The 22,883-nt window shown below is 46.0% G+C and overlaps 1 protein-coding gene across 7 annotated transcripts in view; it reads left to right on the forward strand.

The window, feature by feature from the left end:
* Positions 1-1,437: 1,437 nt before the first annotated feature.
* Positions 1,438-22,883, forward strand: part of NSMF (NMDA receptor synaptonuclear signaling and neuronal migration factor) — an 83,023-nt gene continuing 61,577 nt past the window's right edge. For 4 of the 7 annotated variants that reach the window (XM_030535885.1, XM_030535889.1, XM_030535890.1 and 1 more), the window contains exons 1-2: positions 1,440-2,066; positions 19,592-19,653. In XM_030535885.1, coding sequence (XP_030391745.1) covers positions 1,960-2,066; positions 19,592-19,653 — 169 coding nt within the window. In that variant the 5' untranslated portion in view covers positions 1,440-1,959. Of the gene's footprint in view, positions 2,067-19,591; positions 19,654-22,883 lie in introns of all 7 variants that reach the window. The other 3 variants (XM_030535887.1, XM_030535886.1, XM_030535892.1) reach the window with 3 other exon arrangements.

The following is a 22,883-nucleotide window of genomic DNA, read 5'->3' on the forward strand; positions in this document are numbered from 1 at the left end:
CTGGGACTCAAACCCAGACAACTTGGATCCTGCGCAAACCTGGACTGGGACTCTAACCCAGACCTGGACTGGGACTTTAACCCAGACCTAAGTAGTCAGGGACTCTAACCCCGACAACCTGGACCCTACTCAACGGGTAGGTGGACATTGCTGGATTTCTACGAGCTTCAGCTGGTTCACAGAACACGCCTTATCGCCAACGCAGAGATCAGATCACCAGGCAAGGCTCCTCTAAACTGGAGGATGCGCGCTGCGTTGCCTCAGGGTCCGATCCCCCGCCGGAGAGTCAGACGGGTCCCGGCGGAGTCGCCAAAGATGTCAGGGACTCTAACCCCGACGGCAAAGTTCGTTGTCTGACCGCAAGAGAGACAGGCAACACCAGCAAGGTCCGATCAAAAGCTCTTTATTGACAAGTGCACGCATCAATAGAGAGCAGCTCGTCTCCAGAGAGAACCAGCCCCCTCTTACATCTTAGTATAAGCCTATATAGACAGTTTCATTGCGTCATAAATTATTCACTGGAGCAACCCACCCCCTTCTTCTAACAACTAGAAACTAGACACCTTTACTATACATGCATGCCTAAAGTTAGAAATGTAGGGGAGTTAAAAACAAACAAAGAACAAAACCAGGGAGTGAAAACAAGGAGGCTGGGAAACTAGGGCTCTTATCACTTCTTCGAAGGAGCTGCCCGAACACAGCACATCTGGTACTATGCCAGGAATGCAGCTTCTCTTTTATCTCACTTTTTCCCAGCGCTTGTGAGACATGCTGCTGCTTTTCAGTGTTTTCCACTCAGGGATTACCCACAAACCTCTGTTAGCCTGACTTTGGTCAGGTTGGCATACCTGGTTTTGTCTGCTATATCTTTATTCAGGCCTAACAATACCTTATGCTCAGGCTGTAGCTCCCTCACCTCCTTCTCCTCAAGGTCAAGGGCTTCTAGCCTAGCGGCTGGTTCTCAGAACTGAGTGTGGATTTGGATGGCCCACCCTGGTTGGGAAGAGGCTGGCTATGGAGACCTCTACTCTGCTGTGCTGTAAAGGCTACTTTGGTTTGGGGATGACGTCAGCATGGCTTTAAAAAGAGGCTTGTTTAAAAACAAGGAATGACTTTAACACCCTGACCTATGAAGGGAGGCGCTGGCTGGAGAAGCAGGCACAGCTCCTACCAGTTTCAAAAGCCCTGCACACGGAGAGAAACACAAGGCAAGAGCTGGGGGCAGATTTCACAGCTGGCCCCTGGCTTCCTAATGGGCTGATTGAAGCCCCCTGCTCCAGCCAAGTCCCAGCCATCACCCTCCCCCCACCTGGGCAGCCTTTCAAGGCCCCCCCCGCCGCGCTGTGGCTGAGGAGGAGCTGCCATCGCCCCATTCTGGCTGGGCCGGTGCCTGTCCCGGGGCTCAGGGTGCACGGAGCTGCTGCACGCGCTGGGAAGCGGTTGCTGGAGCAGGTGCGTTTTGCCTGCGCTGCCTCTAGCCGGCTGCCCCGGTTTCGTGGCGTCGCATCCTTTCCTCCCGGAGCTGGTTTTCCAGCTTTCACTTCTCCCTCTCGCTGCTGAGCGCCCCCCTCTCCCCTCCTTCACATGCCTTCCATGATGTCAGCACGGGGGGAGGGGGATATGGAGGGAGCTGCCTTAACCCTCCCAGGACCCAGCCTCCTGCAGCCATCAATGAGAAGGCAGCAAACGGGGAGGCAGCGGATTGCTGAAGCGTTTTACTAGCAAGAGCCGGGTCTGTTGTGCGTCTCCTTCAGGCTGCCAGGCGATGAATGGCAGGAGGCAATACAGATACGGTGCCATGGCAGGGCTTGGCCCCTTGAATGCCAAGCTGGGATCCTGAGTGCACATGGCTCCGCGACAGGAGGAATAAAGCAGCAGATCGGGGCATACTGCAGGACTTCTTGCCGTCTCTTTGTTATCGCTATTTCCCCTCAGCGTTATGGGCAGAGGTTTTGTGCAATGAATGTTGCCTCCAAAGCTTTTCTCCCAGCGAATATGGGCACAGCTGTATCCAGAAGGAAGACTCTGAGGAATGATGCTATATCTTCTGTAGCAGCTAAAGTTAGGTGAGTGAGAACCTCGGTCTAGACAAGTTTATAGCAAGGGTGCGATAAAAATAACTACCCAAGAAGATTCTGGCAATGCCTTGCTAAGCGAAATGCCCGCACAACTCAGCGTGCTGCCTGGGGTGTGCAGTCTGACTGGCTAACTGCATTACAGATGTCAGCGTAGAAGAAATCTGGGCATTTGCAGAGGGCAGGGTGTGTGTGTGAGGGGGCATAATAAGATTCAGTATTGCCGGTGTTTGCATTTGTCTCCTCTCTTTCTTTCTGGTGAAATTCACCAGACGAATAGTGCTCGAATATGCAAACATTTTAGATGCCTCATTGTTTTTCCAAACAAGGTAATATCCCTGCAAAGCAAACTAAACTGACAAGACAATCAGGCTTGTTTGTGCTTGGGGAGAGAATGTGATGCTTGATTTCCTTGCTCCCTTTAACCTGCAGGCTCCAGTGGAGAATGCTGCTTATTTATTTTTAGCTTTATTCTGGCTTTCCAGTGGGTTTAAATAGCAAATGACATGAGCTGTAAGGAACCATCTGCCTAGCGGGAGGCCTGTCAAAAAATCACTCATGGGAATAGCACAAACCAATCTCAAGTAATTGATGGCATTGATTTGCAATCAGGAAATCACATTTGGTATATGAATTTTACATATATAATGACATAACTTTTTGTGTTCCTCAGAAACACCCTGTGGGGCAAAATCTCACTGGCTCTTCGGTTACTGTATGTGTGAGTGAGCACCTCAAGGACTAATGAACAGTGCAGTTCAAGCTGCATTTAGTATGGGTGCATTAAGCTAATAGAAAGAATCTCTCTCTGAACAATCCTTATGTAGGGAATGTAACTAATGGCTGCTTAGAGTAGGAACACTTTTCATTAGACACTACATTGTACTTCTGCAGTCTAGAAATGCTGACATACACAGTACCTATAGACACATGGCTAATATTTGAAAAAATACCTAATATATGATAAATGCTTATCCTGTGCAAAACAGAAAGTTCACTCTTAAATGTCTGATATGCTAGCACATATGATTGTACCATGCAATTCTCTCAAGTGTCGTATAACTGTTTTCAAATGGAAAAACCAGCAAAGAGTTAATTCATCTGGGAAGGTTCTACCCAGGGCATATTCCCCAGCCTTGCTAGCATCATCAATTGGTATTGCCCAAATGCCAGCCCCACTGAGGCAGGGGTTTAATGTTTTAATGAGCTAGTCATCAGAGTGGATTCTTTCAATCCTTGTAAATGGCAAATACTTTGAGTTTGCCTGGTTTGGTTTGCATCTGCATGTCTGACCACATGGCTGGTGGTGGTTTTCCCAGTGAGGTGATCCTCAATTCCCCCTGTAATAAAAAAGCCATCCTGTGAAACGCCAAACCTACTAAATATCCCCATTTCTTGGAATGTCTCAGGCCATTACGTTTACCCTTTGAAAGGTGTTCTTTTCTTAGTACTTGATCCATGCTATAGAATTTGGGCATATATTGCCCATCCCTCTTACCTTTTAATATGGTAAGACTTATGAGGAAAGATTAATAAAACTGGGAATTTTCAGCTTGGAAAAGAGACGACTAAGAGGGATACAACAGAGGTCTATAAAATCATGACTGGAGTGGAGAAAGTAAATAAGGAAATATTTACTCCTCATAACACAAGAACTAGGAGTCACCAGATGAAATGAATAGGCAGCATATTTAAAACAAACAAAAGGAAGTATTTCTTCACACAATGCACAGTCAACCTGTGGAAATCCTTGCCAGAGAATGTTGTGAAGGCCAAGATAGGGTTCAAAAAAGACTAGATAAGTTCATGGAGGATAGGTTCATCAATGACTATTAATCAGGATGGGCAAGGAGAGCCTCTGTTTGCCAGCAGCTGGGAATGAGCGACAGGGGATGGATCTTTGTGTTCATCCCCTCTGAACCATCTGGCCCTGGCCACTGTCAGAAGACAGGATACTTTGGTCTGATCCGGTATGGCCGTTCTTATGGCTCCTGGGAGATCCTGAAAAACTTGTCTGTTGCTTGATGGGACTTGGGATTTTTTTTTTAAATATAGATGAGCTTCACATCTTAAACTGACTGTGGAATATTGGCCATGAAGATGGCAGAGAACTGGCTCCATCCCTGCTGTGTGGCAAATACAGCTGCAGCCCTCTGGAGATATTTGCCTTTTGCTTCCTAGTGGCTGCTGGGCTGATATTATGTGGACAACCATAAAGGGAATAGGTCCGTTAGTAGCACTGGCTGCTTCCCCAGTTTTAGCCGTTCACTGCTAAGCAGATTAGAGGAAGTGAACTTTTCATATGAACTTGGGGGAGACTCTTTTTGCTAGAAAAAATTATAGCAGAGTTCTTTGTAGAGCCCAGTCGATGCTGCGCTGACAAATAGACTTAAAGCAGCTTGTCACTCTGAAGCTCTAAGGCACAGCATTAAATCCCGATGATGGTAATAGTGGGGTAAGAAAAGAGGAAGTGATGTAGTTAGAAATGGACAGTGCAGAAGGCAATATAGTTCAGATTATTTTTAGGGCTGTCAAGCAATTAAAATTAATCGCAATTAATCACACAGTTAAAAAAATCACGATTAATTGCACTGTTAAACAATAATAGAATACCATTTATTTAAATATTTTGGATGTTTTCTACATTTTCAAATTGATTTCAATCATAACACAATAAAAAGTGTACAGTTCTCACTTTATATTTTTGATTACAAATATTTGCACTGTAAAAAACAAGAAATAGAATTGAAAAATACATCTCATACAGGTATTGTAGTGCAATCTCTTTATCGTGAAAGTTGAACTTACAAATGTAGAATTATGTTAAAAAAATCTGCATTCAAATATAAAACTTTAGAGCCTACAAGTCCACCCAGTCTTACTTCTTGTTCAGCCAATTCCTCAGACAAACAAGTTTGGTTACAATTTGCAGGAGATAATGCTGCCTGCTTCTTGTTTACAATGTCACCTGAAAGTGAGAACAGATGTTTGCATGACACTTGTAGCTGGCATCACAAGAGATTTACATGCCAGATGTGCTAAAGATTCATATGTCCCTTCATGTTTCAACCACAATTCCAGAGGATATGCGTCCTTGGTGATGACGGGTTCTGCTCGATAACGATCCAGAGCAGACTGACGCATGTTCATTTTCATCATCTGAATTAGATGCCACTAGTAAAAGGTTGGTTTTGTTGTTGTTTGTTTTTTGGTGGTGGTGGTAGTTCAGGTTCTGTATTTTCTGCATTGGAGCATTGCTCTTTTAAGACTTCTGAAAGCATGCTCCGTCCCTCGTCCCTCTCAGATTTTTGGAAGGCGCTTCAAATTCTTAAACCTTGGGTCGAGTGCTATAGCTATCTTCAGAAATCTCACATTGGTACCTTCTTTGCATTTTGTCAAATCTGCTGTGAAAGTGTCTTTAAAATCAACAACGTGCTGAGTCATCATTCGAGACTGCTGTAACATGAAATATATGGCACAATGCAGGTAAAACAGAACAGGAGACATACAATTCTCCAAGTCATGCAGTCACAAATTTAATAAATGCATTATTTTTTAATGAGCATCATCAGCATGGAGCCCGCTGAGATCACTGCAGCAATTATGAGCACTGTAAATGCCACACGCAGTATCCTGGAGTATATACAGAACCAGAACCTGCCAAAGCAAAACCAGGCAAGGAGGTGATGGCAGCGTGCTGACGAGACTGATGAGGACATAGACATGGACATAGACTTCTCGCAAAGTACGGGCCCTGACAATGTGCACATCATGGTGTTAATGGGGCAGGTTCATGCTGTGGAACGCCAATTCTGGGCCCGGGAAACAAGCACAGATGGGTGGGACCACATAGTGTTGCAGGTCTCAGATGATTCCCAGTGACTACGGAACTTTCGCGTGCATAAGGGCACTTTCATGGAACTTTGTGACTTGCTTTCCCCTGCCCTGAAGCACCAGAATACCAAGATGAGAGCAGTCCTCACAGTTGAGAAGTGAGTGGCAATAGCCCTGTGAAACCTTGCAACTCCAGACAGCTACTGATCAGTCGGGAATCAATTTGGAGTGGGCAAATTTACTGTGGGAGCTACTGTGATCCAAGGAGCCCACACAATAAAAGGTCTGCTGCTATCAAGGCTAGTGACTCTGGGAAATATACAGGTCATAGTGGATAGCTTTGCTGCAATGGGATTCCCTAACTGTGGTGGGGTAATAGATGGAACCCATATCCCTATCTTGGCACCGGAGCACCAGGGCACCCAGTACATAAATTGCAAGGGGTACTTTTCAATGGTGTTGCAAGCACTGGTGGATCACAAGGGATGTTTCACTGGCATCAACGTGGGATGGACGGGAAAGGTACATGACACTCACGTCTTCAGGAACTGTGGTCTGTTTCAAAAGCTGCAGGAAGGGACTTTCTTCCCAGACCAGAAAATAACTGTTGGGGATGTTGAAATGCCTATAGTTATCCTTGGGGACCCAGCCTACCCCTTAATGCCATGGCTCATGAAGCCATACACAGGCAGCCTGGACAGTAGTCAGGAGCTGTTCAGCCACAGGCTGAGCAAGTGCAGAATGGTGGTAGAATGTGCATTTGGACACTTAAAAGCACGCTGGTGCCGTTTACTGACTCGGTTAGACCTCAGCGAAACCAATATTTCCATGGTTATTACTGCTTGCTATGTGCTCCGCAATCTCTGTGAGTAAGGGGGAGACGTTTATGTTGGGGTGGGAGGCTGAGGCAAATCGTCTGGCCACTGATTACGCGCAGTGAGACACCAGGGCAGTTAGAAGGGCACAGCAGGACACACTGCGCATCAGAGAAGCTTTGAAAACCAGTTTAATGACTGGCCAGGCTACAGTGTGAAAGTTCTGTTTGTTTCTCTTGATGAACCCTCCTCCCCCCTCCTTGGTTCACTCTTCTTCCCTGTAAGCTAAACACCCTCCCCTCCCACCTTTGATCACCACTTGCAGAGGCAATAAAGTCATTGTTGCTTCACATTGGTGCATTCTTTATTAATTCATCACACAAATGGGGGTAGCCCAATAGGGGTGCCGGAGGAGGGAAGGACATGGCCACACCGCACTTTAAAACTTAAACTTATTGAAGGACAGCCTTCTGTTGCTTGGGCAATCCTCTGGGGTGGAGTAGCTGGGCGGCCGGAGGACCCCCCCACCCACTGCGTTCTTGGGTGTCTGAGTGAGGAAGCTATGGAACTTGGGGAGGAGGGCGGTTGGTTACACAGGGGCTGTAGTGGCGGTCTGTGCTCCTGCTGCCTTTCCTGCATCTCAACCATACACTGGAGCATATCAGTCTGATGCTCCAGCAGTCAGAGCATCGACTCTTGCCTTCTGTCAGCAAGCTGACGCCACCCATCCTCTTCAGCCCGTCACCTCTCCTTGTGTTCCTGTTATGCTTTCCTTCACCTTGACATCATCTGCCTCCACACATTCTGGGGTGCTCTGTCCGTGTGGAAGAACAGCAGTAGCTCTGAGAACATCTCATCCCGAGTACATTTTTTTCGCCTTCTAATCTTCGCTAGCCTCTGTGAAAGAGAAACATTTGCAGCTGGTGGGGGGGAAAAGGGAGCATGGTAGAGAAAAAGACACATTTTAGGGAACAGTAGCATCACTCTTTCCCGTTAAACCTTGCTGTTCACATTATACAGCACATGTGCTTTCGTTACAAGGTAGCATTTTGTCTCTTATATTGAGGGCATGCCAGTGTGGTGTGAGAGATCACTCCCACCGTGCCAGGCAACAGAATTCGGCTTTCAGACAGCCATGGTAAGCCACAGTCTTTTGGCTTCTTTAACCTTCATAACATGTGGGAATGGTTTCAAACAGCAGTGCCCTCATTTCCCATACCAAGCGGCCATTGGATTGGCCATTTAAAATGGGTTTGCAATTTAAAAGGAGGGGCTGCAGTTTGTGGGTTAGTGTGCAGCACAAACTCAAATTCTCCCCCCCCATACACTATTCCATGGGAAGATCACTTCACCCCTCCCCCCACCATATGGCTAACAGCAGGGAACATTTCTGTTCAGCCTTAATTTTCACATGGCACTGCTGTGCGTTCCTATTATGGCCTTTGTCCTTCATGCCCTTTGAGACTTTTTCTAATGTTTTGGCATTTCGTTTACTGCAACAGAGTTCAGCTAGCACGGATTCGTCTCCCCATATGGCAAGCAGATCCCGTACCTCCCATTCGGTTCATGCTGGAGCTCTTTTGCAATCCTGGGACTCCATCATGGTCACCTCTGCTGATGAGATCTGCACTCAGCTGCACCTTGCCACTCTGGCTAAACAGGAAATGAGATTCAAAAGTTCGCAGGCCATTTCCTGTCTACCTGGCCAGTGCATCTGAGTTGAGAGTGCTGTCCAGAGCGATCACAATGTAGCACTCTGGGATAGCTCCCAGAGGCCAATACCATTGAATTGCATCCACACTACCCCAAATTCGACTTGGCAAAGCCGATTTCAGCGCTGATCCCCTCATCGGAGATGGAGGAAAGAAATCGATTTAAAGAGCCCTTTAAGTCAAAAACTGGGCTTTGTTGTGTGGACAGGTCCAGGCTTAAATCAAGGTAACGCTGCTAAATTTGACCTAAAATCATAGTGTAGACCAGGCCTCGGAACGATTTCTAGTAGACAACTTTTCTTCTGTGTGAGAGACATGAATATATGACCCTATTACTGAGCAGGGTACAGAATTTGTTTACTGTTGTGTGACAAGCATGATGATGTGGTCTCAGCAACAGGTCTAAAATCCCTCGAACCATAAATTCAAATGCCAGCAGGTTTGATTCAGCCCTTCAGCTTTCCCAGGTGGATTCATTAACTTCCGTGCAGCTTACTGCAAGTTGGCTCTTTCAAACAAATCTTTAAAAACCAAAGCCCTATCTGCTCTTCACGGACATCACCAGTACCTTGATAAGAACAAGTGATTGCCCTGGCATTCTTGGTCAGCATTACCTCCTCTTCTGATGCAGTTGTAGTATAGAGTGTAACGATCAGGTGCTATCTCCACTCCACAAGTGGCTGCAATTCAATGTTATATTGTGCAGTCTTAAAATGTATGAAATGTCCTGTATAAATGTAAAATAGCATCATTATTATACTGCTTTATTCCTTGTTAGAGCAATGAGTGGGAATGAAGTCTTCCCATGCTGTGTCTTGGTGCATACAATACCATGGCATATGGCCCTTCAGTACCTATGAACACAATGGAGGGATTTATGTTGCATGGTAGGTGTCTTCATATGATTATTCCTAGAGTGGACGTATAGGATGGTTTTCATGCACAACTCTCGTGTCCCTCCCTTGTTATATAGCAGACCTGTTCGGGTTGTTGTTGTGCTGCAAGTCAAGTCTTTACAATTATCAGCTTCTGCTAGAGTTCATGGCTCTCATGATGTTTTGTTACACATTTCCCTGCTAAAATTGTGTCAATTCTATGAGCTTATTGAATAATACATGTGAACATCCCTTTGCTTCGTCTACACAGCTGCTGGCATGCACACAGGATACCCTCACCCCTGCTCGAGACCCCTTTTATGAGGTTACATGAGATATAATCCCTGTAGTATAAAGTCCTTCCAGATTCACCATATTGTACAGCATGCCAGCTTCTTGCCACCTACTGAACCTGTCTAAATCTCCCATATTGCTTTGAAAATTTCAGTGTCTCTTTTAAAATGCTGAGCCCAGTGCTAGTACCTTTAATAACAAATAGCTGCAATAAGGAATCTGTTTTAACCAGCCAAAGGAAGCAGTGATAGGCTGTAAATGTTCTGCCCTTGTCACTCTAGGCTAGGTGGAGGAAAATCTAAAGGGGTATGTTGCTCTTGGACATTAACAGTGCCCTGGTTGTGCCTTCTGACACCTCTGAGTTGGGGCAACATGTTTAGGCCCTCTGCAGTCACCTTATTTACCTGAGGTAAGTTACCTCTTTTCATGCTTGACAGTTAAATGAATACCCTTTGCTCTCTGTGCTCCAAGCTCTTGACCACTGTGAAGGGTTTTCTGTCCAGGTCATAGATAATTTTGGTGGGTTTTGAACCACATTGGCTGTGTTCATAGTGGCAGAATTGAGGGGTGAGGGAAGTGGGGCAAACATAGAATATCAGGGTTGGAAGGGACCTCAGGAGGTCATCTAGTCCAACCCCCTGGCGGATTTTTGCGCCAGCTCCCTAAACGGCCCCCTCAAGGATTGAACTCACAACCCTGGGTTTACCAGGTCAATGCTCAAACCACTGAGCTGTCCCTCCCCACAAACAAGGTTTATTAGTAAATGTTGTTAATAAAGCTTTATTGGTTTTTGGTTTGAATTACAAAATTAGAGCACGAGGAGAACACAGTAGCTGCCATGTGACTGATTTTAGTAAAACATTCTGTAGTATCTTATGAAATTGTTATGATCTCAAATTGTCTTAGGTAGAAAAACTACCATGTAGAATTGTGCATTGGTCACAGACTCTAAATAAAGAAAGGGTTATGGTAAACTGCAGTGCATAGGCATGCGCATGGGGTGTGCTAGGTGTGTCCAGGCATACCTAATGCAGGGGTGGGCCTGGCCCCTCAGGGCTTTGGATTTGGCCCATGGGACTTTCCCCCTGTAGTGCTGCAGGCCGTATGCCGCTCTCAGAAGTGGCTGGCATCATGTCCCTGGGGCCTCGGGGGGAGGAGAGGGGCACAGGGCTCCGTGTGCAGCTCCAGGCATCGTCCTCTGCAGCTCCCATTGGCCAAGAACGGGGAACCGCGGCCAATGGGAGCTTTGGGGGAGGTACCTGGAGGTGTGGCAAGGGTAGCGTGCGGAGCCCTGTGCTCCCACCCAAGGGCCGTGCAGGGATGTGGTGAGTGGCACGGTGTGGGGCCTGGGCAGACAGCCAGGGAGCACACTGCTGCCACCCTGAGCTGCTTTAGGTAAGTGGCGCCGGGCCGGAGCCTGAAACCCTCCTGCACCCAGCCTCCCAACTCCCTGTCCTGAGCCTCCTGCTGCACCCCTCATGCATCCCAACCTCCTGCCCTGAGCACCCTGCCTGCACCCTGCTCCCCAACCCCCTTCCCTGAGCCCCCTGCCTGCACCCTGCACCCCTTCTCTGTCCCAATCATAGAATCATAAAATATCAGGGTTGGAAGGGACCTCAGGAGGTCATCTAGTCCAGCCCCCTGCTCAAAGCAGGACCAATCCCCAACTAAATCATCCCAGCCTGGGCTTTGTCAAACCTGAACTTTAAAACCTCTAAGGAAGGAGATTCCACCACCTCCCTAGGTAACCCATTCCAGTGGTTCACCACCCTCCTAGTGAAAAAGTTTTTCCTAATATCCAACCAAGACCTCCCTCACTGCAACTTGAGACCATTACTCCTTGTTCTGTCATCAGGTACCACTGAGAACAATCCCTTGCTCTGAGCCTGTTCCTGCACACCACACCCCCTCCTGCACCCCAGCGCTTTGCCCCGGCCCTGCATATAATTTCCCCACCCCAATGTGGCTCTCGGCCCAAAAAGTTTGTCCATCCCTGCCCTAATGTCTCAGAAAAAAGAGCAGCTTTGCGTTTTAATTTAATTGCATGATATGCTCTTTTAGTTATCAAGTATGAATTGTTGTATTATGCAATCAGCGCCAAATTGCATAATATAGATGTTGTAGAAAGCCCGCGTTCGCTCGCAGCAGGCCTCCCCACTACTGCGGCATCCCATTACCATTAGTCCTTCCCTCCCTCTCCGACTACTATTCTAGAAAATTCTTTGACCTGTATAAGTGGCCACATCAGGCATGCCCAGCACAGTGTCTACAGTGTTTGTAATCTTTGTTGCGTGTACTCTACTGAAATAGCATAACAAGCCCACGGCTTTACATTTCAATTGTATGATACCCTCCCTTTAATTTTAAAATATGGATCGGTTCATTGTTAAGATAAGAAAAGGAGCAGACGGACCTAATTATAATGAATGTGCTGATAGTAGTGCAAATAGCTCGGACTCCTTGGTTAAGAACTTACATGAAGATAATGCTGCCACCAGTTCTAGTGCATGCAATAAACTGAGTATTGACCAACAGAAACAGACTTTGTCTCTTATTCAGGTCAGTGTAGTTCCTATTCAAAGCCATCAAACATGCCATCTGATGACCTGGTCTGGGATATTCCAAAAAATAGATTAGAATCCCAGTCTCGATTATCTAGAGGTCCTTATCAGCCTAGATTGAGCATCTTTCCTAGAAGTAAAATAGGGAATAAAGAGAGAAGTTTTCAGTCCGATTGGTATGAAAAAGTATAGGTGGTTAGAATATAGCCCATCAAAGGATGCAGCATTTTGCTTTTACTGCCATTGCTTCTCCTCTAATGATGCAGCAAACAAAGGTCACATGGATCCAACATTTATTGATAAGGGATTCGCAAACTGGCATAGGGCTAACAAAAGTTTTAAAAACCACCAACTGTCAAAAGCTCATGTGTTGAGCTGTTCTTTATGATCAAGTTTTAATGAAGGGAAACCTACTGATGTATTGTTGGATGAAGGCAAGCAGGCTTATCTGTCTAAACAAGAAGAATAATGGTGCCATAACAGAAGTGTAATGGAGCGACTGATTGACATTGTTCTGTGTTTGACGAAAGGTGGGAGACCATTCAAGGGTCACAGTAAAAAAGCTGACACTTTTGAGAATGGTTTATTTCTAAATGTTGTCAATATGCTCCAAAAATATGATCCCATAATGGCAAAGCATGTGCAACAATCTCCTCAAAATGCTGCCTATCTGAGTAATCTCATCCAAAATGATTTAATTGTGGCCTTGCACAATGTTGTGCAACAAAAGATTGTGTCTTCACTAAATGGAAAAATGGTCTCAATAATTGCAGACGACACTACTGACTGTGGACACCATGAACAGATGTCCATTGTGGTGTGGTATTTTGACAATGAAAGACATAGTCCAGTTGAACATTTTGTGTCTGTTCAGAGACTATTAACAGTTGATTCTCAGTCTATTTTTGACCAGTTAAATGACGTCCTCGGCATTCTTAAAATTGACTGGTCATCAGTGATGTCTGTCTGCTTTGATGGTGCATCTAGTACGTCTGGATGTACTGTGGGAGTTCAAATGAAATGTAAAGAAAGAAACACTCTATGTACACTGTCTATGCACATTGTTTGACCCTCGTCCTAGTAGATCATGCATTTCAAGTAAACAAAACAGAACTGTCTTTGATTTTTTTGGTGTTGTTTAGGCTTTTTATGCCTTCATGGAGGGGAGTCCTGTGCGACATGCAGTAATGGAGAAGATTTCACAAGAAGTAGGATCCCAGTTGAAGACTTTGAAGTCACTGTCAAACTCAAGATGGGCATGCAGAGCAGAAGCAGTGGCTGCTGTAAAACAAAATTACTCCATCATTTTACAAGCTTTAGAAGAGATTATAGAAACAACTCGCCTTGCTGACGCTAAAAGAAAAGCCAGGGGTCTTATCCATGAACTAAATTCATTCAAGTTCATCTTTGCCCTTCACATGATGCACCCTATTCTCCAGATGGTGGTAAAAGTGAGTAAGGCTCTTCAAGCTCCAGATCTCAACTTACTTACTGCAATGACAGGGGCGAAAAGCTTGCGTAACTCTTTGCGATAAGTGGCCCAGAATATTTTCAATCTATTTTTAATGACAGTGTGAAAATGTGTGTAGAGAATGATCTATTGATTCCCCCAGTTAAGAAGAGAAAAACGTCCACTCGTATTGATGACGCATTTGAGTCCCAGCATCACTTTGATACAAAAGAGGAGCAGGAAAGAATAACTTCATTTTACCCACTCCTAAACTCAGTAATTACCAGCATTGACCAGCGATTTGAACAGGAAACTTGTAAAGTTGTGACTGCAGTGGAAAAACTGCTGAACTTAGACGTTGGCAGGGACGATATGAGAATCATTGCCAACAAATTTAAAGTGTTCTTGGATGAATTGGTAGCTGAAGTCGGATTCCTTCGGGATCATGACGGATCTGTTCCTAAAGTCAGCACTATGAATACCACCAGAGAGTGACGTGATTGGCTAAAGGAATCAGATTGGTCTTCCATGCTCCAGGCCTTTTACAAATTTGTTCAATGCTTTCCAGTCTTACCTGCTACAAGCTGTTCATGTGAAAGAGCCTTTTCGAAACTAGCACATGTGAAAAACAAACTAAGAAGTACAATGTCCCAACAGCGCCTCAACTCACTCATGTTTTTGTACATTGAACAAGAATTGACTTTGTCAGTTAATTAGAATGATATGATTTAAGTCCATAACACCTGGTGTGCAACGTCTCATTCTCTAGGATGGGAAGATGAAGAAACCTTAGTCTGTTTTGATCAATTTGAGTTAACTCATCTGGTTAAAGATACAGTCAATTTTCATTATCTTAATCTTTGTATAAGCTAGGTTATCACTACAGCAAAAATTTGGTATTTTGTCTCATTTTTTTAAGTAAAGTTTAGTTGTTAATTTAAAAAATTAAGGTTTTAGTTTATTTAGTTTGATGAATAAAAATAATGTCCTTTATGACTGAGTATTCAATAAATGTTCACCTTTTAAAAAAAAATTCTCTGGGTGCACACCTTAATGAAATGTGCTGCCCACACCTATACTGCAGGGTATTGAGGAGTGGACTGCCTGCTGCAGAGATTGGAAGTAGGTCTGGTCTAATTTAACTTCTCAATTAATGTTCTGAAGGAGGGAGTACCTAGTGCATCAGTGGCATTTGCAGATGGTGCTAAACTGGAATAGCTGTGAAAACTGGTGAGGGCACAAAAATAATGCAAAGGGTATGGCATAGAGAAATTAGACATAAGGACAGCTACATGAGATGGAGCTTGGCAAAGTGCAAGCTAATACACCTGAGGGAAATATCTGAAACTCGGAGTCCATGAGAAGGGATTGGATACCAGAAAGCAGGAATGCAGAAGAAGACCAAAGGGTTAGTGTGGACAGCAAATTAGACAGAATTTGCAATGGAATTGGCTGCAATATTGCGTTCATGACTGAATATTATATTGATATTGTTCTAGTCTCACTGGTTGATAATCTGGTGATGGACTATGGTCAAGTGTCCATGTTTTTTTTAGTCAGTCCAAAGTGCTTGATATCATGGACTGACATTTTGTTGATGTATCTGCAGACCCAGCCCAGAGTGGACAGCATCGTTCTTGACTGGTTCTCTTCCTCCTTCACTGGGAAATCCCAGAGAGTGGTTTTGAATAATCACCTGTGTTTTGAATAATCATCTCTCTCATGTGAGATACCATGGGATCTATGCTGTCGCCTCTTCTGTTCCTGCTGAAGATGATGAGATGTTTGGGATGAGGTCTTTGGACCACAGCACAGGGACTGTTCCTCAGATTGGCCCCATGCAACAGTCGAGGTGGGGAGGTTTTTACTCATCCCTCAGCAGCTGTGCAGGGGCTGCTCATAATTTGGGCCTGAAGAAATAAAGAAGATGAATTTGTCTAGACTGTAGTTGACAACTGAAGAGATAAAATTCTGGGATATTCCAACATGTGGCCTTCAGCATATAGTAGCAAATTCTTTAAAGGATAGTGAATGGGACCAGCTCAGATTTTAGGGCAGATGGAGAATCAATAGTGGGCATCAGCAGAGATGTCTGGGGAGACCGACTTAATTGAGGTGCACTTACATCTTTGGAACAAATAGGAAACTAAAGTTAATCTGAATAATTCCAAATTTTTGGTTTATATAAAACCTCATGCTGTCATAAACAGATAGCTAAGGGTTAATGTTCTTTTACCTGTAAAGGGGTAACACCAGTAACCTGAAACACCTGACCAGAGGACCAATCAGGAAACAAGACTTTTTCAAATCTGGGTGTAGGGAAGTTTGTGTGTGGAGTTCTTTGTTCTTTGTCTTGTGTCTGACCCTTTCAGCTATGAGAGTGATTTTTCTATCTTCTGGCTTCCTAATCTTCTGTTTCCAAGTTGTAAGTACAAGATAGTAAGACAATAAGGTTTATATTGTTTTTTTTTTTGTATTTACATGTGTGTAGTTGCTGGAGTGCTTTGATTTGTATTCTTTTTGAATAAGGCTGTTTATTCAATATTCTTTTAAGCAATCGACCCTGTGTTGTGTCACCTTAATACAGAGAGACCATTTGTATGTATTTTTTCTTTCTTTTTATATAAAGCTTTCTTTTAAGACCTGTTGGAGTTTTTCTTTACTTCAGGGAAATTGAGTCCGTACTCACCAGGGAATTGGTGGGAGGAAGAAATCAGGGGAAATCTGTGTGCGTTGGATTTGCTAGCCTGATTTTGCATTCCCTCTGGGGAATAGGAAAATCCTTTTTGTTTCCAGGACTAGGAACGGAGAGGGGGAGTCACTCTGTTTGGATTCACAGAGCTTGTGTCTGTGTATCTCTCCAGGAGCACCTGGAGGGGGGAAGGGAAAAAGGATTATTTCCCTTTGTTGTGAGACTCAAGGGATTTGGGTCTTGGGGTCCCCAGGGAAGGTTTTTCAGGGGGACCACAGTGCTCCAGGCACTGTATAGATTCCTGGCTGGTGGCAGCTTTACCAGGTCCAAGCTGGTAACTAAGCTTGGAGGTTTTCATGCTAACACCCATATTTTGGACGCTAAGGTCCAGATCTGGGAAAAATGTTATGACACATGCACATGTAGCGTAACAACTCATGTGAGGCTGATAAACTCTTGTTTCCTTACATAGATCATTTACATGGAATGATGCAGAGGAAGAATTTGTGACACATACCAAACCAACCAACCAACTAACCCTGCAGTCTCTTCATTTCATGCATGTGACGCCTCATTACATGTATACAAAGGAATGGCACCCTAAGGGCTTGACCCTGCAAATCCTTACTCGCACAAGTAGCCCTTGCTCATGTGAGTTACCCATTGACACTATGTGAACAAGGACTGCTTGTATGAGTAAGGATTCCTGGGATTAGGTTCCTAAGTTTGGACTTGTATAATGCAAGGGCTGTATTGTGGTTGATACCTGGATGGGTACGCAAGGGGGTGAGAGGGCACAAGGAGCCTTCACCCTGTTTGTGTTCAAAAAAGAACTAGATAAATTCATGGTGAATAGTTCCATCAATTGATACTAGCCAGGATGGGGAGGGATGGTGTCCCTAGCCTCTGTTTGCCAGAAGCTGGGAATGGGTGACAGGGGATGGTTCAGTTGATGATTCTCTGCTCTGTTCATTCCCTCTGGGGCACCTGGCACTGGCCACTGTCAGAAGACAGGAGGATACTGGGCTAGATGGACCTTTGGTCTGACTCATTATAGCTGTTTTCATGCTCTATGTCCCTGAGGCAGAGGTGAAAGTGGACAGGTACGGGCCGGTACGGGTCTGTACACAGCCAATGTTAAAGCACTGCCATGGCAGCGTTTTAATGTTGCTGCCCCGTTTGCCCCCCCCAGGGCCACCAACGGGGGGGGGAAGGGGGAAAAGGGACAGCTGCCTTGGGGCCCTACGATTTGAGAGACCCTGGGGCTCCTGGCTGCCACGGCCACTACTGCAGCAGTGGCCAGGGCCCTTTTAAATCGCTGCCGGAGCCCTGGGTGATGCTGGCTGGGCGGTGCAGAAGGGCTGGCGGGGGGAGGCTGACCCCTCCCCTCCAGCCCCACACCCCTTCCGGGGTCCCAGAGCTGGACCCCATACTGGTAAGCCTTTCATGTTACTTTCATCCTTGCCCTGAGGCATGGGTAAGTCACATTAGCAGCCCCTGCATCCTCCTAAGTTTTCAAGCTAGACAAATTCAGACTGGAAATAAGGCATCATTTTTTTAACAGTCAGAGTAATTAACCACTGGAACAATGTACCAAGGGTTCTGGTGGATTATCCATCACTGACCGTTTTTAAATCAAGACTGGATGTCTTTCTAAAAGATTTACTCTAGGAACAATTCTGGGGCAGGTCTCTGGCCTGTGCTGTACTGGAGGTCAGCCCAGATGGTCACAATAGTCCCTTCAGCTTTGAAATCTAGGAATGTCCCAAGTGCAAGGGTGGCTTCCGGCTGGTGCCCCTTGGAATGCTACCCTGACAATGGAGTGGGGCTCTAACTCTGCCCCTCCCCAGCCCCCCACTGAAACAAAGGCACAGGGGAGGGAGCATGCTGCACTCTCCTAAGGGGTGCTGCAGTGGGTGCTCTGCTTTGTACTTGGTTGTTCAGGGAGGCAGAGAAGGGGAGCACTGCCCCCAAAACAAGCCTGTCTCAAGGGAACATCCAGTTTTTGGACTAGACAAGTGCGTGGGGTGGATGACCATATCAAAGCCTTAGCACACTACGTTTTCTATGTGTAGCTAAGCAGAGAACAAAGCCCTGCTGCTTTCACAGGTGGAATCAGCTCTCCAGCTCAATACATTTTGCATCCTGCAATGCTGAAGTTATTAGTCCTGGGGAAATCGGATCGCTTCCCTTCTTTACTGCTCTGATAGTCTCCATTCCCAGTGTTATATTGTTTGTGGCTCACAAATGGGCCTTCCATTCTTACCTATGCCAGGCACACTTGTGAATACACCCTGGAGAGATAGTGTATATGCGCAGCAAGGAAAACTCCTGACTGCATGGGTGAAGGGCTGTTGCACTGTCCTGTCATCAAGTGGCAGAATAGAAGGGAAGTCAGGAGCTGAGAGTAAGTGTAAATGTGAGCACAAGTGCTGTTGCTTTCACAAGCAGCCTCTCACGGCAGCGACTGCAGCTTCACCTTGAGAGGCAGAGGCTTACTCTGAGGTCAAGCACCTCCGAAGGAGAAAGATAACAAAAGTACTCTAGCAGAGTGAGAGAGAGAGAGAGAACTTTCCCCGTTGTAGTTCACCTTCCTACTCTGCTACCTACTTGTTGTAAATGTAACTATTATCATGAGCTTGTTTGTTTATTTTTATTGGTCTTAATTACCTTTTAAACAATCCTGTTCCATAGTATCAGAGGAAGTGTAATGGGTGCCCCATAGCTTGGGGTAAGGTGAATGGATGGCTATTCATATTGTAGGAGCTGGGGCTGCTAACATGTTGGAACATAAAGAAAAAGCACCAGAAGATTGGTTGGGACTGGAATGTAGAGGCTCTTTCCACTAGGCTGCCAGTCTGAATTTGACCCAAGCTGGTAGCTGTTACCATCTCAGGGCCACTCGGCAGCTCTCAGAAATGAGGCAGTGCAGCCCAGTTGCCAGTGGTCAGGTTTCCAAGTCATAAATAACAAGACCATATTGTATAACAGTTGGTCCCCTTGTTTGCAGTCTCACCAGAGGCCAAAAGCTGAACAAACTATGGAGCTGCACTTCCACCTGGCTCCTAGAGATGTTCCAGACCGATAAAGTTGCGGCACCCCTAGCCATCCTAGTATACTTGTGTTGGCATCAGCTGGAAGTAGAGGGAGGAACAAGGGGACTTAGGGGAAATAGCACTCATTAAAATGCTCTTTGTGATCGCAAATAGCTGCTCCTACACTAACCTTTACTCCTCTCTTTTTGTATCTGCTGCTGTGTGTTCCCTGGCATTTGGACTTTCAGGGCAGCAAAGGCTTTTGGAGAGTATCTTTCACAAAACCACCCTGAGGGGAGAAACGGCTCAGGTAAGAGAAATCTTGTGTGACCTTTATACTGATGTTTGGATGGTGCTCATGTGTCACAGTGGATTTTATACTAAATGCACTATTCTTATAAAGAGTCAGCGTAGGGTGTCGGCACCTGAGAAGAGAGGGCCCCACCCCTTGGAGCCCAGTGTTAAAGCACTTTAGAAGAAAAGGCTGAGGGCTTGTCTACATCAGAAAGTTGCAGCGCTGGTGAGGGAGTTACAGCGCTGCAACTTTGAAGGTGTACACATCTGCAGGGCATCACCAGCGCTGCAACTCCCTGTTTGCAGCGCTGGCCGTACTCCCGTTTTGTCTCGGGTGTAGAGGATCCAGCGCTGGTAATCCAATGTAAACACTTACCAGCGCTTTTCTTGACCTCCGTGGAAGGAGGAAGCCTCTGGTAATCAAGCTGGTCTCCTTCCCCAGCTTGCTCTCGCGTTCCCGGAACCCCGAGCAAGCAGGTCTCCTTCCCTGCGGTTTGCAGGGGGGTTCGGGAACGCGAGAGCAAACCGGGAAAGGAGACCAGCTTCGCCGCGGTTTCCTCTCCCGTTCCCCGAGCAAGCAGGTCTCCTTCCCTGCGGTTTGCAGGGTGGCTCCGGGAACGCGAGAGCAAACCGCGGCGAAGCGGGTCTCCTTTCCCGGTTTGCTCTCTAGTTCCCGGAGCCCCGAGCAAGCAGGTCTCCTTCCCTGCGGTTTGCTGGGTGGCTCCGGGAACGCGAGAGCAAACCGGGAAAGGAGACCAGCTTCGCCGCGGTTTGCTCTCGCGTTCCCGGAGCCACCCAGCAAACCGCAGGGAAGGAGACCTGCTTGCTCGGGGAACGGGAGAGCAAACCGCGGCGAAGCGGGTCTCCTTTCCCGGTTTGCTCTCTCGTTCCCGGAACCCCGAGCAAGCAGGTCTCCTTCCCTGCGGTTTGCTGGGTGGCTCCGGGAACGCGAGAGCAAACCGCGGCGAAGCGGGTCTCCTTTCCCGGTTTGCTCTCTCGTTCCCCGAACCCCGAGCAAGCAGGTCTCCTTCCCTGCGGTTTGCAGAGGGGTTCGGGGAACGCGAGAGCAAACCGCGGCGAAGCTGGTCTCCTTTCCCGGTTTGCTCTCCCGTTCCCCGAACCCCCCCTTGAAGCCGCCCAACAGCGCTGCAGTGTGGCCACATCTAACACCACTTGCAGCGCTGGTTGCTGTAAGTGTGGCCACTCTGCAGCGCTGGCCCTATACAGCTGTACTAATACAGCTGTAACTACCAGCGCTGCAAAATTTTAGATGTAGACATGGCCTGAGATAATCTACACTTGGTGAGTTGGGGGTATAAGTTCTGTTCATAGAGGACAAGTGCCATATCACAAAACCTTGAAGGAAGTCTTCCCTTGAAGGAAGTCTCAGCAGAGAGCATAAAGTCTGAAATGCACAAGGAGACTGAGCTGGCGCCTCATGCTAAGGCCTTGTCTTCACTTGGAGAAAAGGTCTGTTTTAATATGTTAAGATCCTAGTGCAGGCAAGGCAAGTTGTAGTGTTAACCCATATTCGTTGGCTGAGATAAGCTCTAGGCTCACTCCTAGGGTTTACCTTCACCAGCGTGTTAAAATTACAGTTACCTTGTCTCCACTAGGATTTTAGCATGTTAGCTAATGTGTTAAAATAAAAACACACCTGTGTAGTGTAGACACCCTTAGAGGTGGTCCCTTGTAAGCAAGTAGGTGGGTGTGACTCTCCGTCACTGTCAGTCTCCGAGGGAGGCCACGCCCCATAGCTACATCCCTACAGATCACTGTTGAGACATTTTGATGGGAGAAGCCTGCCTGGCTGCTCCCTTTGGTGTCTCTGTTCTGTAGAGAAAGACAAGAGGCTCCAGAGCTGTCGATACAAAACATTTCACTAGCAGCGCAGCCGCTAAAAACCCTCATGAAAACATCAGGCTCCTCCACAGGGGAGGAAGTTATATAATAGGATGTAAAATCTAGCATTTGCAATTTGGGGCCTCAGCAACACCGCTGACATTTGGCTTGTGTGGGGAAATATCTTTTGCCTCAAATGTATAAAATAATATGTCAGCTTGTGCCAGACAGCCAGATAACTCTCTGCTTAGTCAGTGCTGATAACCTACAGAATTGGTCTGCCTGCTGAAGAATATTGATTTAAAACAAAGCCTCTCCTGCTGTATATTCTCTTCCCCATTCACAGAGTGTGATGTCCCTTTGTATTTGTTAGGTATGATAGTCTCAGACAAAATGTCTCTGGGATTTCGATGAATCATAGTACCAAGGCCGGAAGGGACCATTGTGATCCATGAGGAGATCAGTAATGTCTGCTTCAATGCCGCATGCTATGGAGAACAGGCAAATGCCTTCAGCACAGTTGCCCTGACACAGACCTAGCAAGAATAATGAAGAAATGATGGTGTTAGTACGCTCAGCATCACTGTACATGGGAGAAAATGGAACTAATGGAGGCTCGTTATTCTCAGAACCTGGAACATGTATATGTGCACTTACAGTGGTGCATGCTCAGAAAGATGGTCTCCTGTTTCTGTTCCCATGTTCTTGGATCCATATTAGCCTTGAGGGGACAAATCCAAGTGTTTGTGAAACTATCTGTCTGCGGGCATGGATTGGACAGTGAAATGATCAAATAAATTTACTTCTGCCTGGAGCCCTTATGGAAAAATCTTAGACTTGAATAGAAACTAAATCAATAGGGTTCAATAGAAATGGGTCTAAAAGCCTGTAGAATATAATAGAGAATGCAGTCTTTTTTTCCATAGATTTATTAACCATCCTGTGGCATTCTATATAATTTAGCATATTCCATAGGATATGATGGAACAAAACTCATTGCAGTAGGAAGGTTATTCTGTTAAATGCAGAAGGGATTTGGTGGGTGCAAAATATGGGCACAAGTTTCCGTTGTCCCACAAACAGAGAGGTCAGATATCAGCTTTTCTGCAATTGTTCCATACTATGGGCTTGATCCTTGAGCACTCTGGTTTTAATCTAGCAAAGCCCTTAAACAGTGTGCTGAACTTCTATGAGTATTAGAGGGGTAGCTGTGTTAGTCTGGATCTGTAAAAGCAGCAGAGAATCCTGTGGCACCTTATGGACTAACAGACCTTTTGAAGCATGAACTTTTGTGGGTGAATTTTGTGGGCATGCATCTGACGAAGTGGGTATTCACCCACAAAAGCTCATGCTCCAAAACGTCTGTTAGTCTGTAAGGTGCCACAGGATTCTCTGCTGCTTTAA

This window comes from Gopherus evgoodei, chromosome 16, assembly GCF_007399415.2.
Source record: "Gopherus evgoodei ecotype Sinaloan lineage chromosome 16, rGopEvg1_v1.p, whole genome shotgun sequence".
NCBI lineage: Eukaryota > Metazoa > Chordata > Testudines > Testudinidae > Gopherus > Gopherus evgoodei.